Source organism: Pagrus pagrus (assembly GCF_965226575.1).
Source record: "Pagrus pagrus genome assembly, chromosome: 7".
Classification (NCBI taxonomy): Eukaryota; Metazoa; Chordata; class Actinopteri; order Spariformes; family Sparidae; genus Pagrus; species Pagrus pagrus.
In genome coordinates this window covers 24,569,787-24,589,685 of record NC_140191.1, presented here as the reverse complement: position 1 = coordinate 24,589,685, position 19,899 = coordinate 24,569,787, and the positions used below count along the sequence as shown (strand labels likewise).

The following is a 19,899-nucleotide window of genomic DNA, read 5'->3' as shown; positions in this document are numbered from 1 at the left end:
GTGCAGGCGGTAAGGAAGAGTCAAAAGCAGATCTGTTGCCCTGTTATGTTCTCATATCTCCCCTTGACAACTCTTTCAGGATGTGTTCTTCAGAATTTGCCGCAAGGTTGAAAACAAGGCACACGGCAAATAACAAGGAAACAAGTAAATGAGTAGTCAAAGAAAATTTAAATAGACACACTGTATGTATTCATGCACAGAAAACAAAGCTAATGCACATGCAACACCTCGGGGTAGACTTTTATTCCCCAAAAGCATGCACTGATGCTCAATTTAGCTATTAAGGAACGGGATGACAGAAGATTGGCCGATAAGAACGGATCCATGCCGACACATCCTGAGTGCTGTGTTGAACTGCATGCAGCTTGCATGGGAGATTATGCCAGTGGTACAGTTGTGAAGCTGAATATCAGATAGCAAAATGCGGTGTAGGTGATTTTGGTATCACTTCTCTTGGGGTCACTGACACTTCAGTTTTTTCTGTAAACCGATGCAAAGGTTGAGATTGTCTTCTTTCCTTCTGGTAGCCAGCTGGTGCAGTGAGTGAGCGTTGGACGCAGGCTTCTCGGATCAGTGTTGCTGTGTGAAATGACAACTGTCTGCGGTAGATTTTATCAGCTCTCGCTTATTAATGCTCATTTTCTGAGTCAGCCAAATTACAAAATGAAAGTCTTGGCTGTTGTTTTGCGTCCAAAGATGCCCATTTACACAAAACAGTGTGATTAGATTGAGAATAATTGCTCTTGTCGCGCTAAAGAACACGCTGGCAGGTAATACCGCAACACTGGATCCATTCCATCGTGGTGTTTGCGTGCCTGAGCGATGTGTGTGCGTGGACCATCTTGCCACAGCGAGCGGCAGAATAAAAGGGTTATATCAGAAAGTGTGACAGTGTGAAAGACTGGTGGCCAGCTTTGAGGTCAGCGGTCTAATTACACTTCAGAGAGACTGATTTAGGTTCAGTTGCAGAGGTTGTGCGGGGCTGCAGAGATGGATGGAGGAGCGCCGAGGAAGAGGAGGGAGAAGGCAGGGAGAGGTGGGAGAGGAGTGGACAACTGGGCACGGAGCGAGAAAGGGATGGAGGAGTTTCAATTTAGATTTAAATCGAACACTATTACCACGAGTGCCTCTTCTGCTTTCGCAACTGTGACACCAACAGGTTGCTGTAGAGCTGGTTTTTACCTCTCCTCGTGTTCTGGTTCTGCTCCAGCCCCTCTGTGCCTTTAGCTACAGTAAAAGAACAAGCAGAAGGCAACAGCCATGTCCACGGATCTAGACAGAAGATAATGAAGCGTCTGATCTTTGACTGAGCACAGTCGTAACTTTCTAAATGACTTTTTTGTGCATGTTTGGGTGTACTTAAATGTCAACCCTTGTAAGGAAAATGAGCAAGAACCTGTTACATAAGCACGTTTTGATCATCCTTACATCCACTTTAGTGGTTCAGGATTAAAGGTTGAGTCCAATATTTTTTAAACCTGGGTTCTATTTTTACTTATTTTGGTGTATAAATGAGTAATAGGTACAAAAATTTGGGAATTGGTGCAGGAGTTCAGCCCAGAAACCGGCTGCAATGTAATCCTTGGGGGCAACTGTGCCCATCGAGATGTGTTTGTTTTGTTTTTCTTGCCACTGACAAGCTCAGATTGTTACTCAGATTGTCTGGCAGCATTATGAGAAGGATTCCTACAGAGATAGACACTTTTTAAAGAGCAATTTCCTTTTTGTGTAGCCAGAAGCAGCTGTTAAATTGCTCTCTTAAAAGCCAAAAGACTCCATTGAAAAAAACAGTAATTTTACCCCCGCAGAACACAGAAGATGTCATCTACAGCTGCCTTGATCGATTAGCTTTGTGTTATTATTTGTGTTATTGTGTGACTTTGATGTTTGAAAGGTGCACTATGTAGTTTCTTCAAACTCAGAAAGTTAATGTTTACAATAAGTAAATCAGTTTCTTCCTCAGATCTACATACTGCACCTTTAAAGGGCTAGTTCGGATCCAAACTAACATGTCACGGTGAGGTTGAGGTCTAGATCAGGGTAGAGTTGGGTTTAGGGACTTGTCGATGAATTATTCAAACCAGAAATCCCGCTCAAGAGGAACTTATGCAGTAAGCATGTATATATTGTCTGTGAACTCCAAGGCGCTTTAGATCATGTAATGATAGTTTAGTCTGCGCTGCACAGTGACACTAGATCTCAGTGTGTGTTTGTGTGTGTGTGTGAGGAATGCTGCTGTGGTGCAGGAGGGATGAGAAAGGAGGGGTGGGCTCTATGGGCAGGAGCACCCAGGGGTTAACGAGCGGTGTGAGAAAAACAGGCCGAGTTCGAGAAGTAGGGGGGAGGGAAGCGTGCACGCACACACACACACGCGTGCGCACGTACACATATGCACACTGATTCCCAGAGGAAGCTGGAGGAGATGGTCGGGGCCCATGAGAGCAGGCAGCTCTCGTTAGCTTTAAAGGGAGCTAAATTATAGCAGCAGGTATCACTCCATGTTGATCAGCTCAGCATTCTTCCTAAGAGAAAACAGTGCAGAAAAGGAAAATGTGTGCAGTCCTAATTTTTTACCAGTTAGTTCTGGAAATGGTGACAGTTTTTTGAAAAAAAAAAAAAAGATTTCAAGAAAATATACAAAAGTCCCTTAACAGGTACAAACCAATCAGTCTGAATATGAATATATATTTCCATCATTTACTCCATAGTGTAATCCATAGCTGTTACTGTGTAGTGTACTCTGTAGGGCTGAGAACAATCCCCTTCTCCTCCCGACCCGTCCAGTAATCCCACTAGCATGGACCGGTCACCGAAATGTGACATGACAGTATTGACCCAAACACCTGCCACTTCGCCACTTCCTACACACACACACACACACACACACACACACACACACACACACACAGTGGACTCTTTTCTATCCAAAAGCTCTTCTCACGCAAATAGAGTAGGCAGGCAGGATCGCCTCTCAGCCTATTTATCAGAAGGGGGGGTTTGAGAAGGGACAGACAGCGTGGACCCCCTCTATTGTTCTGGCTGGGTTTAAGAGATGGGGGGGCAGGGATGGAACTAGGGATAGGATGGGAATTGGAGACCCCAACAATGCCACCGAGCCCCCCACTGCTCTTCCTGCTTATGAGCATGACCCGCTCTGACAGACCAGAGACAGACCCCGACTAGAGGGAAACTAGAGCGAAACTATAACACAACTCAGCCCAAAGTGCATCCAAATTGATTGTAGATTGAGGCGAAACTGGTCCTAGCTCAGACCTAAATTGGAGTCCAATTGGAGTCGACAGGAGTCTCACCAATCCAACTCGAGCCGAACTACCAAACCTCAGTCAAACTATGATGAATATCTTCATGATTGGGATGTCTCAATTGTGTTGTTTGGGAAAACAGACGTGATCAGATCCAGTGATGTGTTTACTATGTGTAAGCTTAAAAAACAAAAATGAGAACCAATGAGCTAAAATCAGTCAAACTAGTGCCAAAACTGGAGTTAAAAAAAGAGCCAAACTTGAGTCCAACTTGATGCGCTGTCAGTGAGTCACTTTTGGACACAATCTAGAGTCAGAATACACTTAAATCAGGAAACATTCACTATAAAACTGGACCCAAACTGAGATAAAATGCTGAGCTGCAGCACGTCCATCTGCATTAAGCCTCTAAAGGATTGTCCCATCACACCAATCACCAGTGCATACATGGCCAGAGATGGTAATGTGCAAGTAATGTACACAAATGAAACCTGGAACAAGCTCATACATTTTAACAATTCAGTAATAACAATGCAGGAGTTGCGAACACAGGAAAGTCCTTAGAAAATACAGTATTTTAGTGTATTTAGTATACATAAATATAAGTATTGTATTGATATTACTTGTGCACTTAAAAGAAGAGAAGAACTTTTTTATGTGTGTCTCCACTCTCAGCTGCACACTGACTTCATGTCTATGGGATGTAACTGAATCTACAGTACGTAACAGCAGTTGAAGCAGAACCTTCTCCGGCAACCACAAAGTTCACATAAACCTTTTTCTTTTTTTGTCCCACAGCTGACACGTTTGTCACCTTAAAAAAGTCCATAAACTCCAGCTTGTGTGTGTGTGTGTGTGTGTGTGTGTGTGTGTGTGTGTGTGTGTGTGTTTAGCAAACAGCCTGTAGGTGTGTGTGGGTGTGCATCCAGCTGTGCTTCACCCCCCTCTCCCTCTCTTCATCATGGAGCTCGCAGCAGACCTCTTTGTCTGCCGGTTTAGAGCAGGGTGTGAGGTGAAGAGCAGTTTGTTCATAATGGATTATTGATTGGTCTGAGAATACACTGCCTCTGCACTGTGCGTGTGTTTGAGTGCGTGTGTGTGCGCGCGTGTGTGTGTGTAAGACTCCATACCATCCCCTCTGTCCCACTCTGAGCACTGAATGTCTCCACTTTATGAGCAACTGTACAGAGGATAGCGAGTTTTTTTGTAAAGTGCTCTCTGTATGTTATGCTCCGTGAAGCAGTGTGTGTGTGTGTGTGTGTGTGTGTGTGTGTGAGCAGTTCTCTGTATGGGTCGTTAAGCTCTCAATGCTGCCTGTATGAAACAGTGTTAAAAGCCCACAGTGTCCACATATAGACTTTGAAAAGATGTGTGTGGACAACATTAAAAGCCCCCTCTGTTTTGCTTCTTGATTCCTCAGTTCCCCCTGCGTGTGTGTGTGAGTGTGTGTATGCATTTAAACAAGAGGTCCACTCTTTATTTTTCCCCCACTGTGTATTTTTTGTAAAACTCAAACGCTCGTCTCTGTGCTGCCGTGTGGGAGGGAAACATGCCCCATCACGGCTGAAGGATGTCCCACACCAGGACGACCTACAGTCATTATCAGTGATAAGGTGACAGTGTGAGTGAGTCAGTGTGTTATGAAAGCCAATCTCTGCACCCTTGGGTGCAGGAGATTTGTGTCATGGCTGCCTCTGAGATGATTGCTATGATGAAGGTGCTTCCTGGCTGGGTGACAGTGTTTTCTATCACAGAGGAGGAACGCAGTGAGGCTCAGCACCTCCTGCTTAACCTTTGTGTTGATGTGACTCTTTGTTTAAATGCAATGCCCTTTAAATAGCAGACTGCAGTAGATCTGTTTTGTAACCAAATTTGACATTTTATAGGACCAAATGTGTTCTGCAAGCTGGATTTGTGGCCTCTAGAGGGAGCAACTGAGCTGATTGCAGTAATGATTGGCAAAGAAGAAATCAGACTTTGTTAAGAACTGGACTCTTTTCTTTTAGGTATTGAGTTGTTGCATTAAAAAAGTAAGAAAAACCCTCTGATGAACACCAAACGTTTCTACTGACCTGGCCTAGTCATTGTATCATGGGAGTATTGATATTAAACTTAAAATTACATTTTTAAAGGAGACATTATGTTCATTTTCAGGGTCATCATTTTATTTCGGGTTACTACTAGAATAGGTTTACATGCTTTAATGCTCAAAAAACACATCAGTTTTCTCCCTCTGTCTGAAACACGTTTTAGCTCCTGTCTCTTTAAGGCCCCCCTCTCCCAAATACCCAGTCTGCTCTGATTGGTCAGCTCACGCACACCTGAGCCAGCACCATTAACAACAGAGAATCAGTTCTTATGTGCCAAACTAGCTGATAGGTATTAATTATGTGAATGTGTGACATGGTGACACAGTGTGATGTCACAAAGTCACGGGTTTAAAGGTGGGACTACTGATGAGGCGTTTCAGGAGCAGTGTTTTCTGTGGGAGAGGACTTTTTGTAGGTGTGGACTTTTGCCTTTTTAACTTTCAAGATCGTTTACATGCACACAAACCTATATTAAACACTGAAAGAAAGGGGGAAAAGGAAAAATCACAAGTGAAACTTGTTTTGTGAGTACTAATGTGTGAAAACAAACATAAAACAGAAAGCCTTGCAGCTGTAAGCAGGTTCTCAGCTGGCCTGTGTGCACAGTTTGACACTGTTTGTTTCGAGATTCTCTCCAGATGTGAACCTCAGGAGTCTCGGGAACAGAAATAGCCAGGCTGCTCTGAGAAGGTTACGAACGGATGGGAAAATAAGAGTGGATTTCCTCCTCTTGCCGGACCTTAACCTCTATGGTTCAGCGTTCAGAAAGCAGAACAGCAGAGGTTGAGTGTGCAGGGAAGGAGGCAAAAAAAAGAGAACAGTTAGTTTTTGTTTGACACTGCAGTCATTATCAGCTGAGTGTAGGCCTACACACACTCCCAGTGACTCATGGTAGGGAAGCTAAAGTGGCATGGCTAATGTCAGACTAATGACGTTCCCAGTTAGGGTGAGACTTTCTTTGCGAGAAAAAATAGACAATTTTTAAGTGTTTCCAATCGGAAACAATATTCAAACATATCAAACTAAGACAAAAACACCAATTTCAGTTCCTGTTTCAGCTACACACTATCTCCAGTCTGATTAATCCTTGTGTGTGTGTGTGTTAGAAAGAGAGGTTAATTAGCTGGAGGATGTCAATGACAGTCAGGACTTACAAAGTGGACTGTTTCCTGCAATAGCTTCAGGACGACACCACATCCTTTTATCACCACATTGGCCTTTAACAGCGCTTTGATGCCTCTTCTCTGGTTTTTTGATGACTTCGATGATCAGTAATCTCGTCTGTCTCTCCTGGACAGTTTCTCCCTCCTTAAGCCAATTTGTCATTTTTTTCCCCCCTCTGTGCTTCTATGGCAAGGAGCCTGCATTGTTTCCCTTCTGGGGGCTAATCTCATTACATTTCAATTTGCACATGCGACGGTCTGGTGGATGACAGGCTTACTGTTGAATAGCCCCAACCCCTCCCCAGCCCTCCTGACCCCCAATCAGCAAGGCCATTTAATAGGAAATAAGATTATTATCCTCTGTTTTTAGCGCCAGAACTGTAGGAAACTGGTAAGTATTAATGAGTAACATTAGGATGTGGAGACAGTGAGCAGATGGAACAGATGGAGGGGAAAACTACCTAGGATGGATGGATGGGGTTTGACGGCTTTGTGTTCCTTATTTTGCTGGTTCATGTCCATCATCACCTGACTGTCTATCATGTCATGTGTTGGATGTGATTCCCTCAAGCTTTGTTGGTCCTTTTTGTATTGGTTTGTCAAGTTTATGTTTTTTTTCTTTATCTTTATTCTTTTAAATCGAAAGCAGGGTGCAGGATTAACTTTTAGTACACTGGCCAAATGGCAAGTGTATGTTCAAATTTAACCAGCCACTCAATAGATTACCGCTGTTTTTTGTGGCTGGTGAGTGAAGCAAATCTACTAAGCACTTGTGCTTGTTACCAAAGTTTGGCCGATGGCTGGTACTCCAAAATATTGGACGATTGACCCGATGATTGTCTTGAGAACATTTTTTTAGGAGAACACAGGCAATCCATCCAAGCGTGTCTGAGATATTTCACTTAAAACCACAAATGTGAACCCAGAAGAGGCACCAGAGGATAAGTCAAGCATCACCAAAGTCATTAGGCTTCATCCTGTGGGACCTATGAATGTCCCTGCCAAATTCCGTGCCAATCCATCAAGTAGATGTTAAGATATGTCACAGAATAAATGAAAACTTAGAGCCACTTGCTGGTAACAGTAAAAAAAAAAGAGTCAAGGGATCGCCAAAGTCATTAGTGTACATCCACTTGGGAACAAGAATGTATGTAGAAAATCTTATGGCAAAACCGAAAAATGCAAACCTCATAGTGGCGCTAGAGGATAAACCAGGCATCGCCAACCCTCTTAGGCGTCATCCTGTGGGACCTATTTGGGTCTCTAACAAATTTGATACTTAACTTTGACTTGCTTGTGACAATCGAAGAAAAGTCAGAGGATCACCAGAGTCATCATAATTCATCCACTGGGGAATATGAATGTATGTAGAAAATCTTAAGGCAATCCATGCAGTAGCTAGTATGGCTAAAAATGTGAAAGATAAGTATCATCAACCACAAGCAGGAATAGTGATCCATTTTTTAGATCAACACTGATAAAGACATTATATTATAGACTGGATCCCAAAGTACATTTGGTGTCAAAATAATGTCAGCCACAGCTGCACTTCTGGCTGGAACAGTGCTGTGCTTGTTAGCTGGAAGCCTTAGCTTAGTAAGCACTCCAGAAAGAAGCTCGGGGAACCATTGAGGCCGCTCTGATTTCAATAGCATAAATCATCGCAGATAGATAGGTGGCTCTGGCGCAGGGTAGTCATTTTCAGTGCGAGAGTTTAAGACATATGATTGTTCTTGTGCTAACTTCCCTCCTCCACCACCTTATCCTCTTGTGATTATGATCAATTATCCACTTATAATTAGAGGCTGGCAGTAACTCAGCTTATGGGCTCTGGCACTTTATATAATAGCCTGTAATAATGCTGTCAGTCACATTTCATACAGTCCACACTTGCAGGCTCCAGCATCTGCTGAAATTAATACCCCAGTAAAAACTGTGTCAGTTTGATCAACAAAGTTACAGCAGACAGGGGTCTCGTTTCATGATGTTATCAATGAGCTCAACGGGGGAGGAAAGAATAAATATGTGACTAGCCTTGATTGATTGATTCTTGAAAGATTTGGACTTTTCATCAAGATATAATAATAGGTCATAAAAGAAATGTTTTGAATTGAATGTGTGCACACACGTTACAGCAGGATTTTAAGGTTTCCAAACAACAGCAACCAAGCACAAAATTTATGAAACCAAGCAGTATGAAATTGGCCAACATTGTTTGAAAGTCTTTATCTTTCTTTTGCTATCACCCTCTCTCTTTCTCTTTCTGTTTGACTCTATCCCTGACCCCATTCAACTCCAGTTCGAGAAATAGAGCAAAGCAAACTGTCTGAAGAGCCACTTCCTGTTGTGTACTTAAGATCCCTGTCATGTGATAGTGTCAGTTGAGGCGGGTGCGTGAGGCCCGTACGGGGAGGGAATATGGTGGCACTGCTGATCTTGCTGATGTGAACACAGGCACCAGCCAGCCCCCCCATCCCCACCCCCTCCCACCACCCACCCTGATTGTGTAAAGTGTCGACTCAGCCAGTGTGGCGTCAGAGCCCCCGAGCCCTGCACGACTCATGCACAACCACAACACACACGCATGCACATACATAGCGGTGCCACAGACACATAATGGACCGCATACATGATAATAACCCACCTGCACTTAATTTATAGTGATGTAGGTCAGTTCAAACTCAGATAAGTCACGAGGGATTTGTGGGTGGGTAAATATAACTATATGTACTGGTGTCAGACTTGAGTCTCTTTTTCACGTATCCGCTTAACACTTTTAATCATAAATTGCTTAAAGGACTGCAACTGTCTGCAGATTAGTTTCATGAATCATCATTTCATCGGTTAGTCTATAAAATGTGAAAAATGCTCATCACATTTTCCCAGAGCCCAAAGTGATGCCTTCAAATTGCTTCTTTTATCCAACCACCAGTTCAACATGAAAAATGACTGCAATGGTTAATTGATTATCAGAATAGCTTCCAATTGATTTTCTTTCCATCAACTAATTGATTCATTGACAAATCATGGCTCTGTTTGCTTGTGTGTCAGCTACTGCACAAACATTGTCCAGAGCTACCTTATGACATAGGCCTACACTTATTACAGTACCTTCTGTAGCTAGCTTAGCTGTGTATGCTAACGGTAACTGAGTGTTTTTGAAAACTGAGAGTGCCTTTGAAATACTTACATGTTCCTTTTCTCTTTTCTCTTTTCTCACCCTCATCCCCACTTCCTCTCCCTCAATTCTCAGGTGAATGGTATACAGTGCACGGAGGCCGACGCCAGTGCTATATGACCTGGAAGCTGCTAATGTGCTTAAAAGCGGAAGAGAATGGAGAGACGCCAGTAAAATGAAGAAAGGAAGTGTGGTGGATTAGCTACCCTAATGAAAAGACCTCTCAAAACTTCTGTCCACTGACACTATGGTGACCTGGAATTGAGTGTAAACCTCCACATCATCAAGAGACTCTTAAATCTCAGCCTGAATGAGCATACATTTTACTACATGTGTCTAAATAAATGATAAAGCAACATACATTGCTTTCTACAGTGCCAGCGGCAGGCAGATAGTTTGAGCCACTGATTCATTGACAGTGCTAGATGAAGATGGATAGATGGTGTTGCACCCAGTAACTGGAGAGTGCTAAATGAGCTGCTGTGTAAGCAGCTTGATCTCTGGATGATTGAAGACAGATAGCATTTTAACTGACCAACAAAGGCACACTAGACTCCCCTAGATGTGCAGCTGCAGATAGCACTAGTTTCAAGTTTTATTGAGCTTGCGAAAGGCCAGATAGACCGGGTAGTTCAGTTCGTACAATGAATCCTAGAGACGGTGTGGAAATGATGGAAACCGAGGCGGGAGGTCAGAAGGAAAAGCTAATTGGAGACGAGGTCAACCCTGGAAATGAGGTTGAGGGTGAGGATGATAAAATCCCCGGGGCATTTGACTGCAACATCTGTGGACGCAGCTTCCCATTCCTCAGCTCTTTCTCGCAGCATATGAGACGCCACACAGGTGCACGTCCATACAAATGCCCCTATTGTGACCACAGGGCTTCTCAGAAGGGCAATCTCAAAGTTCACATTCGCAGCCACAAACTTGGCACGCTCTCTAGCCATCACTCCAATGATGATGAAGAGGGTGGGGCAGAGGAGGAGGAGATGAGTGTTTCGGAGGGTCTCGATGGAGGTACGAGTCCAACCAAGAGCAGCTCAGCCTGTAACCGGGTGATCAATGGGGATAGTGGTGAGGAGAGTCGGAGGAAAGTGCCTGGGAGGAGCATGAAGAGAGAGAAGTCGTTTACTGACCAGAGGCCTTACTGTTGCCGTCTGTGTGGTTACGAGGCTCTGCGAGAGGACCAGCTCCTCAGCCACATTGAAAAGGTCCACATAACAGCAGACACAGAGGATGACACCGCTGTCAAGGAAGAGGCTGTCACCGAAGCTGAAGCCCCCCAACCCCAGAATGATGGGACCTTCCCATGTGAGACTTGTGGCCAGGTCTTTACCCAGGCCTGGTTTCTGAAGTCACACATGAAGAAACATGCAGGGATCTTAGACCACTGCTGTCGTATCTGTGGACGACGGTTCCGTGAAGCTTGGTTTCTCAAATCGCACATGAAAACACACAACACCAAATCCAGGTCAAGATCAAAAGCAGAATCAGCTGAGCCTCCAGCCACCATCAATGATGTAGCCCAGGATCCTGAGACTGTCGCTTGCTCTCCTACATCCACCTATCAAATGTGTTCCAAATGTGGGAACCTGTTCCACAGCAGAGAGAGTCTGAGGGCCCATGAAAAAGTCCACAGTGTCAGCTTTGGCAGGAAATCCCAGAGCCAATCTAGACTCTGTGATGATGAAGACTCACCTGCTGCTAAGAGACGTTACCTTGACTACTTAAACCTCCAACCTGTTGGAGAAAAGACACTGGACGAAGAGGAGGAGATCGAGAAGAAGATGCAAGGTCAAAGAATCCCAGAGCTAGATCCAGTTTGCAGCTACCAGGCCTGGCAATTAGCTACTAAAGGAAGGGTTGTGGAGCCAGTGGAGCCAAGTTACAAGGCCTCCTATGGGGGAGGAAGTATGGGGGAGGAGGCCCTAGCTGAGGCAGCTGTGGTTTTTGAGAAGGAGAGCAGCCGTTATGTTCTGCAAGGTCAAGAGAAACGCAGCTCAGGGCGACGCAGCAGTTCGGGTTTGGGAAGCCAGGCTTCTTCAGGGGACCGGACACCAGAGAGCCTCAGCGACTCAGAATATCGGCCTTCATCTCGCCAGGAAAGACGGCGATCGTCGCAGTCGCAAGCTTCCTCCAAGTCCAACGAGTGCTTCGAGTGCGGGAAGGTGTTCCGCAGTCGTCACCAGATGATCGTCCACCAGCGGGTCCACAGAAAGGATGGAGGTAGGGCATCTGTGGGAGACAAGGAGAGAAATCCAAGAGAGGAACGATGGGGCTCCACCAGTGATCCAGAGTCAGGCTCCCCTAGCCGGCCCAGCACCCCAGGGTATGGAGACTCTCCACCAGCCTCAACCCTTGGAGACCAGGCCTCAGAGATGGGTACCGCAAACTCTGGAGAGATATCAGGTTAGTCAGAAACTTTGGTCTTTTTCAAAATGTTTTATCTTGTTTGTTTGTTTTTTTCTTGTACTTTGATTTTAAATGATCATCTATACTTAAACGAACAATCAATGGGCACTAAAGAACTTACCAGTTCAGGTTGATTGGTAGTCAATCTTAGTGATCCCGAAATCTACTGTTGCATATTCAGCAAAAATTAAGTTAAAATTGTTCTAGTGATTACGGTCAAAGGTCCAATTGTTGTTGGGTCTAATGCCCAACTCGTCAAATACTGACGCTTTGGGTTGGTAGGTCGGGCCGGCCTAACCCAAAGTGTCAGTATTTGACAGGTCTTAGAAATTGAAACTTTAGACCACAAAAAATTGCTTGTCATCGTGCTAAAGATTAAGACTGCAGCTAATGATTATTTTCAAATATCCATTAATCTGCATGCTGTTTTTTCTCGATTAATCAATTTAGATTTTGGTCAATAAAATTTCAGAAAATGGTGAAAAATGTTGATAACAAAAACCACAATGGTGTCCTCAAATTCTGTTTTGTCCACAAACATAGACTGCCATAGAAGTCTAAAGGAACCAATTTGGCCATTTTACTTATCAAAATAGTTAGCGAATGAAATACAGTTGACAACTAATAAATGAATTGTTTCTTTGTTACTGCTTCGGTATGTTCTTGTGACCACCTTTGCCACTTCAGTATCCTATTTGTCTATTTTAAGATACTAGCTCAACTTTCCAGCAAATAGGAAAATGTAACCGCTATAAAAGTAAGTGAACAGTATTCACATAAGTTCGCCAGTAGAGACACACTCTGAAGGATTTTTAGTGGCAGAAATGACTGCAGCCCTTTTCAAGCCACCCACTCAAGGCCTCTGACTCTGTCACTCTGTAGTAAACATCTGTTGATGAAATGTGCTTTGTGTAGGTGTAGCTCCTCGGCTCATCAGGCTCTTTGGAGCGGGAGCTGGAGCCCCCATGTGGAAAAATGTCAAAATTACATCAGACTCCAGCTCTTTTATGGAGTGTTGTACAAACATACTATCAACTATAGTCAATAAACTTTAACTGCCATTGAAAATTCTGTTTACAAGAGTGCAATTCATTTGCATCACAGAGCAATAAAGCTAACGTTAAGTGAAACGTTGTTCCTTTCACTGGCATGTCAGCAGAGGAGAGGGCATTTTTGGAATGCCTATCATTTTTTCACCTCCACAACCAATAAACACTGCAGAGCAAAAAAAGGAAAACTCCCCATGCAAGGGCAAAACACCCATAATCACAAGTGAAATATGGTAAAGGAAGGATTCCTGCTCCAGCGCTCTCTGGCCTTTGTCTTTTAACTGTTCAAACTCCCTGAAAACACTATTTGTACAGGTTAGGATCGTGGATAGCTAAGAATCGTAGTGATTGCATCCATCCCTCCCCGTTAGTACAGACATTCAAAAATAGCTGCAACATTTCTTCAGGCCGATCGAGCTGTGTGCTATTTCAGGTCTTCCTGTCTCAGGAAACTCCCCTCACCCCCCTTATCTGCGTGTGAATATGTTCTTTGCTCTCCTTTTCATGTCTTTCTCATGAAAATCTGTCTGCATGTTTCCTCTCACTCCTCACTCATGTTTGTTGTTGTATAACAGGTAATTATTGGTTATGAAACATCCTAACAGGGCTGTGCTCCAGCAGTTAAAGGTGTGGTTGGCTTCCTTCAGAGCAATAAATGCACTGTATAGCATTCACTCTCTCCCAAAACATTTGCATCCTGGTGTCTGGTTTCAGGAATTGCATGTGGGATACAAGATCGTCTTAGCTGAATGCATGCATTATATGCAAATGTATGTAATGCATCCAATATAAAACCTGAAAGAGATACGATCAATGTGGCGTTTGTTTTTCTGATATTTGATGGACGTTATTCAAATTTTGGACAAAGCCAACTTCAAAAAAAAACATTTTACGGATTGAGCATTTAGGTTGGCTTAAGTTCATCCATCCACCCATCATTTTGCTCTATACCTTTCCACTCGGTCCCCTCTGACTCTTTCCTAATCTCTAAGGTTGCCTCCTGTGACACTCCCACTGTCTCTCATCCACTCTTCTTACCATTGAGCCAGCCAGGCTGCCTGATGTCTGAGGGATTGGTTATTTATAGAGTCACCTCCTGATGGAGAGGGATGCAGGCAATAGGGAAAGAGACACTCAGAGGACAGCCTAGTCGCAAACACCGACGTCCTTTACAGCCATTTAGCTACTTTTTGGGAATGCAAATGAGAGGTGACGGTCTACATGCACATACTAACATGACAGGTGTATAATGTATATATATAGTAAAGGTAGTTAGGGATTGATAGCATTTTCCTTTGTGGTCATTATTGTGCAAGCGTAGGTACGAATAAAAACATTCACACAGCTGGTATTAAAGCTTCGCACTCTGCATTTTTCAGTTCAGTTTCGCTCCTGGTGAGAGCTGACGTCTGTGCATTCTTTTCAACAGCTCAATGCAAGTGTGAAATTGAGGTTGCTTTTGTAGGTTTCAGTGGCCTGGCTTCATGGATAGTTTAGAGAGTGGCTGTGTTAGTTTCAAGGATACATTCTGTATCTTGTTTACTCCTCCTTCCTTTACAGAACAAGGTTTGCTGCAGTGACAGTCTGTCAGTACAATGGCATCATTTGTCTTAATCGCCATAGATTTTAGGGGAATAAGAATATTTTGCATGAAAAGCTACTGACAATTGCGATATTTAATTACTTGCGTTCATTTCATTTGACCCTAACTGGTCAATAATTGATTAATGAAAGACCAATAAAGAAGATACATCATTCTTTCCACCTTCTCTACTGAGCTGCCCAGCCCCGAGGCTTCACCCTGGCAGAGTCTGAGCTGTGTGTGTTGGCCAGTGTTGCCAACAGGAAGCCAAATGAAAAACAGATGGCAGGTTACTGGTGTTATTGTGAAAAAGAGGAGGGGTAGTGGAGAGTACCATTATGTGCTTCTTACAGAATGTAATGTGCTGGACTTTAGTGTGTGTATGTTCTGCATGTGCGTCTAATGTCATAGTTTATGAATTCCAATATTGGGATTTTCCCTTTTTTATTTTTTTACTCTTAATAACCTTCTACATCCACTGTGAATACAACTAGCTACTTTTACAACTGTAATTCAAATTTTTATTCGTATTCTCATTTTGTACAATCCTGACATTGAACACTGAAGATATAATGTTTTGCAGTGACAATAGTAAAATGCACTTCAAGAGGAAGACAGGTCACAAACGCCACCTTGTGGGGAATCCATAGAGCTGCACTTAAGGAATCAGTAATATTGACTCAGTACAGTAAACACAGTGCAATCACAGCACAAAAGCCTTACAAAAACAAACCATGTTCAGTCTTAAAGTATCTGATAATAAACGTACCTAGGTATCAAAATTATTCTTCTTGTTTAAATGTACTCAACTCTACTTACAGTAAACTTAAATATACTGTAATTTACAAGTATATGTTAATTACACATGTATTCTATAAAGCTCTTTATTCAGCTCTGTGGTAATTTGTGAAACAACATAATTTTTCTTCACATCATATGGACCCGAACACATCCCAACAATTACCACAGAGATGAATCAAAACCTCTTTTGACATCATTTTAACATCTGAACATCATAACCTGCAGAGATCTATTACAGGGTCACAGTGTATCCTTGGACAAATATCAATATGATGTCTGATCTGATATGATGTCATTATGTATTGTTTAAATTTGTTTTAATATTAGAAGTAATAGTTTTATTAAAGGATACGTTTGCTTGTGAAATGTAAAGAGGAGATGTGGGAAACACTGCCCAACACTGCAGCCTGGTGGCCATTCACCAAAACTACATCTGGATGGAACAATATGAGTCTGGAGCAGGTGTAATGAGCTCAGACTCACAGCTGGTAGTAGAGAAGAGTGTAATCTAGATGATTTCTAGGCAGTGATTGACCTTTGTGTTGTCCTTTCTTTTCCCCACAGATGACAAACCCTACATCTGCAGCCTTTGCGACTTTGTCACCACAGAGTTGAAGACCTATTTGACTCATGTACGTGTCCAACACCCGGCTGCCCCTGAAGATAGACCCAGCCCCATTCCCAGCCCCAGCTCCAGCTCCAGCGCAGACAGAGGCACCCCCAGTGGTTATCCCAAGTTGAAGAAAGCCCTTCTCCAGGGGTTGAACAGCTCTGCTTCCCCTCCTGCTTACGGTTCAGCTCGCTCCTCCCCACTCGATCCAAGCATGACCCCTGTCGATCTGTGTGTTAGATCTGAGGGCTGCAGGGGTGTAGCGTCCTTCAGCCAGGACAGGAAGAGCCTCCCCAGCCACAAGTGCTCCTTTTGCTCTCACTCCACCCGCTACCCAGAGGTGCTCTGGATGCACCAGACTGTTGCTCACCGCATCAACAGCAATAGCTCCAATATTGCTCCTAAATGGGCCCTGAAGAACAGCTCCAAGAGCTCCAGGGACAACTTATTATCCTCCAGGAGACGCACTGGTCCCCCGCCGGTTCTGGAGGGAAAGGAGTGTCCACCGCTGCCTCCACTGATGCGTGCCCAACGTACCCGGCCCCCGACCAACTCCAGCGAGGTTATTAAGAAGAGCAAGCTAGCTAGCCATGCAGCCGTGCCATCATCATCCTCCTCTACTCCCTCCTCGTCTTTCTCCAGGGGCTCTTCATCAACCTCAGGCAACCAAGCTGGGAGAGTCCCTGTCCGGCCCAGCAGCAGCAGCACCAGCAGCAGCGGAAGCAGCAGCAGCAGCAGCAGCAGCGTCAGGCACGTGGAGGACCAGAGTCAGCAGCCCCGCTTCCGACCCAAAGCGGATATTTACCCCCGGGGAGGCTCATTGTCTTCCTCCAGCTCCTTGGAGAAGAGCAGTGCCCTCTCACGTTCCTCAGCCCCAAGCCCCAGCTCTGCTACAGCATCCCGGATGGCTGACCGCTACTTGATGCCTCAAGAGGGCCTGGGCTTCATGCTGTCCAGCAAACACGGCCTCGCAGAGTACAGCCGAGCTCGGGGTTCCCCTCATCAGCCGCTCCCCAACTCCCACAGCCAGAGCCGGGCTAACGCTACAAGGCCCAGCGCCATCACCCACAGCTCCACAGCAGGACTCAACTACGGAGCCTCCCAGGCACATGGAGGCACTCTGCTGAATTCCTCTCCCTCCTCTTCTTCTTTGCCTTCAGAGGCCCGTGGAGATGCGAAGCAGGAGCCAATCGCAGAGACGCCGGAGATGCCGTCAGACATCCTCAGCTTCCTCAAAAACTACAGCCCCCATGAACTGGCTAACCTCTATCATCGCTGGGGTGCTGCCAATGCAATGCTGGATCCCACAGGTAGGGAGCAATCCTTGATCCATTTTTTGACTGATTGACAAGCACTTGTCTTTTTTGGGGTTTTTTTTTTTGTTGGTTTAAATCTTTTAATGCCATTTCTTGGAAAATGTCCTCTGAAGTCCCTCATCAGCTCACATACAAAATGCCCAGAGGGTCTTTGCTTTGGAGCAAATGCCAAATGTCAGGAGTTGAGGAGGAATGTTTTCCAGTGACTGAGCACTGTGTGTTCTGAGCTGTTATGAGTGAATTAAACCAGGGAAGACACCCACAGTCACATAAATCCACACTTAAAGGGTAACTCCACCAGTTTTACATCTAATAATAATCTGATAAATTGCATCCAGTGATGTCGCTCAATTGCTATGTTGCATTGTGGGAAATGTAGGCACCAGGTTGAGAGAAGAAGAATGTGTGGAATACAAAAAGGGATTTCTCTGGTTCTGTTGTATTGATTTTGATCATGTGTTTTTGAAAACCTGGTGTCAACATTACCCACAATGCAACTTAGCCACTGAGTGACTTCACTGAAGGCAATTTAACAGAGTACATGCAGCTTCCTCTAGAGCCACAAAAGACTTTATACTACTTTTTTCACATAGCAGTAGTGCTCCCCAAGACCTGTAAACACACTGCACTAATGTGTAAAACGTGTGGACTTTAACCCCTTAACTAAACAGTTGCAAATGAACAGTTTACAGAAAGTGTTCCTGAGCCTTGGAAGGATGCCCCTTTCATACACAATCATGATTCTATCACCTACCAATGAACTTGTTTGCCTGTCGAGTCCAAACAGGTGTTTTTTGGACCATTCAACATCTTTCCCAGTCTTTTGTTGCCCCTATCTGAAGTTGTTTAAAACTAGTTGCTGGCATTCAATCCAGAATAAGCAAATATTTACAAAAATCTAAGTAGATGAGGTAAAACATTAAATATATTGTCTTTGTACAGTTTTTAAAAGGATTAGCAAATTATCCCATTCAGCGTCTCAAATTTGATGTAATCAGGTTTTTATGAACCACATTCAGTCAGGTGGACATATTTACCCTCTCTAACACACACCGACTCTCTCTCTCTCTCTCTCTCTCTCTCTCTCTGAAACTAACTTGCCATCTGGCAGAAAATGATTGACAGACACATATTCTGAATGACTCTGACAAGGTTGTGAATAATGAAGAGGAGATCCATTAAATGGGCACACGCACACACACACACACACACACGTGGGCTTGCATGTTTGTGTGATATGATAAAAGGCTGTATCTGGGGCAGCGTGTGTGTCTGTGCATGTGTGTCCATATGTGCTCATGTTTTTAAATGCAAAAGGAGAGTGTGTGCATGTGTATGTGTACTCGTGTTTTTTTCTTTTTTTTTTATACCATGAAAGACGTGAGAGAACCTTTGCTACTCTCAGGTCTGCGAGGCATGCCTGGTCTCCGGCTCCACTCTCCCAGAAAGCTGTCACAAACTGTTTAGGTCACAGCTCTGCCTGACGAGAGGCTCGCACAGATGCGAACGGAGCGAGGCAAAACAGAGAGAGAGGGAACATAAGAGGCAAAGAGAGAGATGAGACAGAATAATTACCCCACCAGCTGCTTTGGAAATGGTCATTACCGAACATCCGCATTATTTGCCCATTTTCAGTTGTGTCTCTAAGGTCAAGTGGGGCTGTACGGAGCCAGGGGTCAAAGACAACAGCCCCAGAGCAGACGCATGACATCGCTGTCACCCGTCCAGGCGCATATCGTCACGATCTGCCTTAGCCCTTTGAGTCACATGCTATAAAGTGACCTTTTTTGAGCAACTGAGTCTTTCTCCCGTTTCTCTCTGCAATATGTGTGTCTGCTTGTGCTCTCCGTCCAGCTCTGTCTTGTCTTTCATTAGTGCATCAGTGAGAAGGGCTGGCGGCCCACAGTAGAAGTAGAGTATCCAGAGGCCAGCAGTCGGGCTGCCAGAGACACTCTCTGTCACCTCCTCCGCCTCCCTGTCCTCCTTGTCCTACCGCGTCCCTCCAACACCCCCCCACACTCCCTCATTTGCCACATGCACACGCATACACAAACATACACACAACTGTTGGGCACTGCCCAGGTATGTACCAGCCTCAGTGTCATGTTGATGCGTCTACTGGGGGCTTGTGTACCAAATGTCCCCCTCATCGAAAGTACCCCCGGACCCCCAGGCCTGTTATCTGTCAGCAAGAGAGGTCACAGGAGTGCGTGTGTGTGTGTGTTTGTGTGCATGTGCGTGTAGTGGTCAAAGTGTCGTCGGATCCAGCCATCTTTAAATGCTTTTTACCTCTCGCTGCACCTTTACACACACCAGAACATAAAAAACATGATTATAACGTGACTGATAGGTGAAATTAATGTAATATATGTCATTCCAGTGTTCTTCAACATACAACCACAGGTTTCTTTATGCTGAGAGGCCACTCATTTAGC

General features: G+C 44.4%; 1 protein-coding gene across 4 annotated transcripts in view; it reads left to right on the top strand.

The window, feature by feature from the left end:
- Positions 1-19,899, top strand: part of znf516 (zinc finger protein 516) — a 70,203-nt gene that overhangs the window by 37,595 nt on the left and 12,709 nt on the right. For all 4 annotated transcript variants that reach the window (XM_084358552.1, XM_084358551.1, XM_084358550.1 and 1 more), the window contains exons 2-3: positions 9,770-12,103; positions 16,103-17,458. In XM_084358552.1, the coding sequence (XP_084214678.1) occupies positions 10,339-12,103; positions 16,103-17,458 (3,121 nt within the window). In that variant the 5' untranslated portion in view covers positions 9,770-10,338. The remainder of the gene's footprint in view (positions 1-9,769; positions 12,104-16,102; positions 17,459-19,899) is intronic.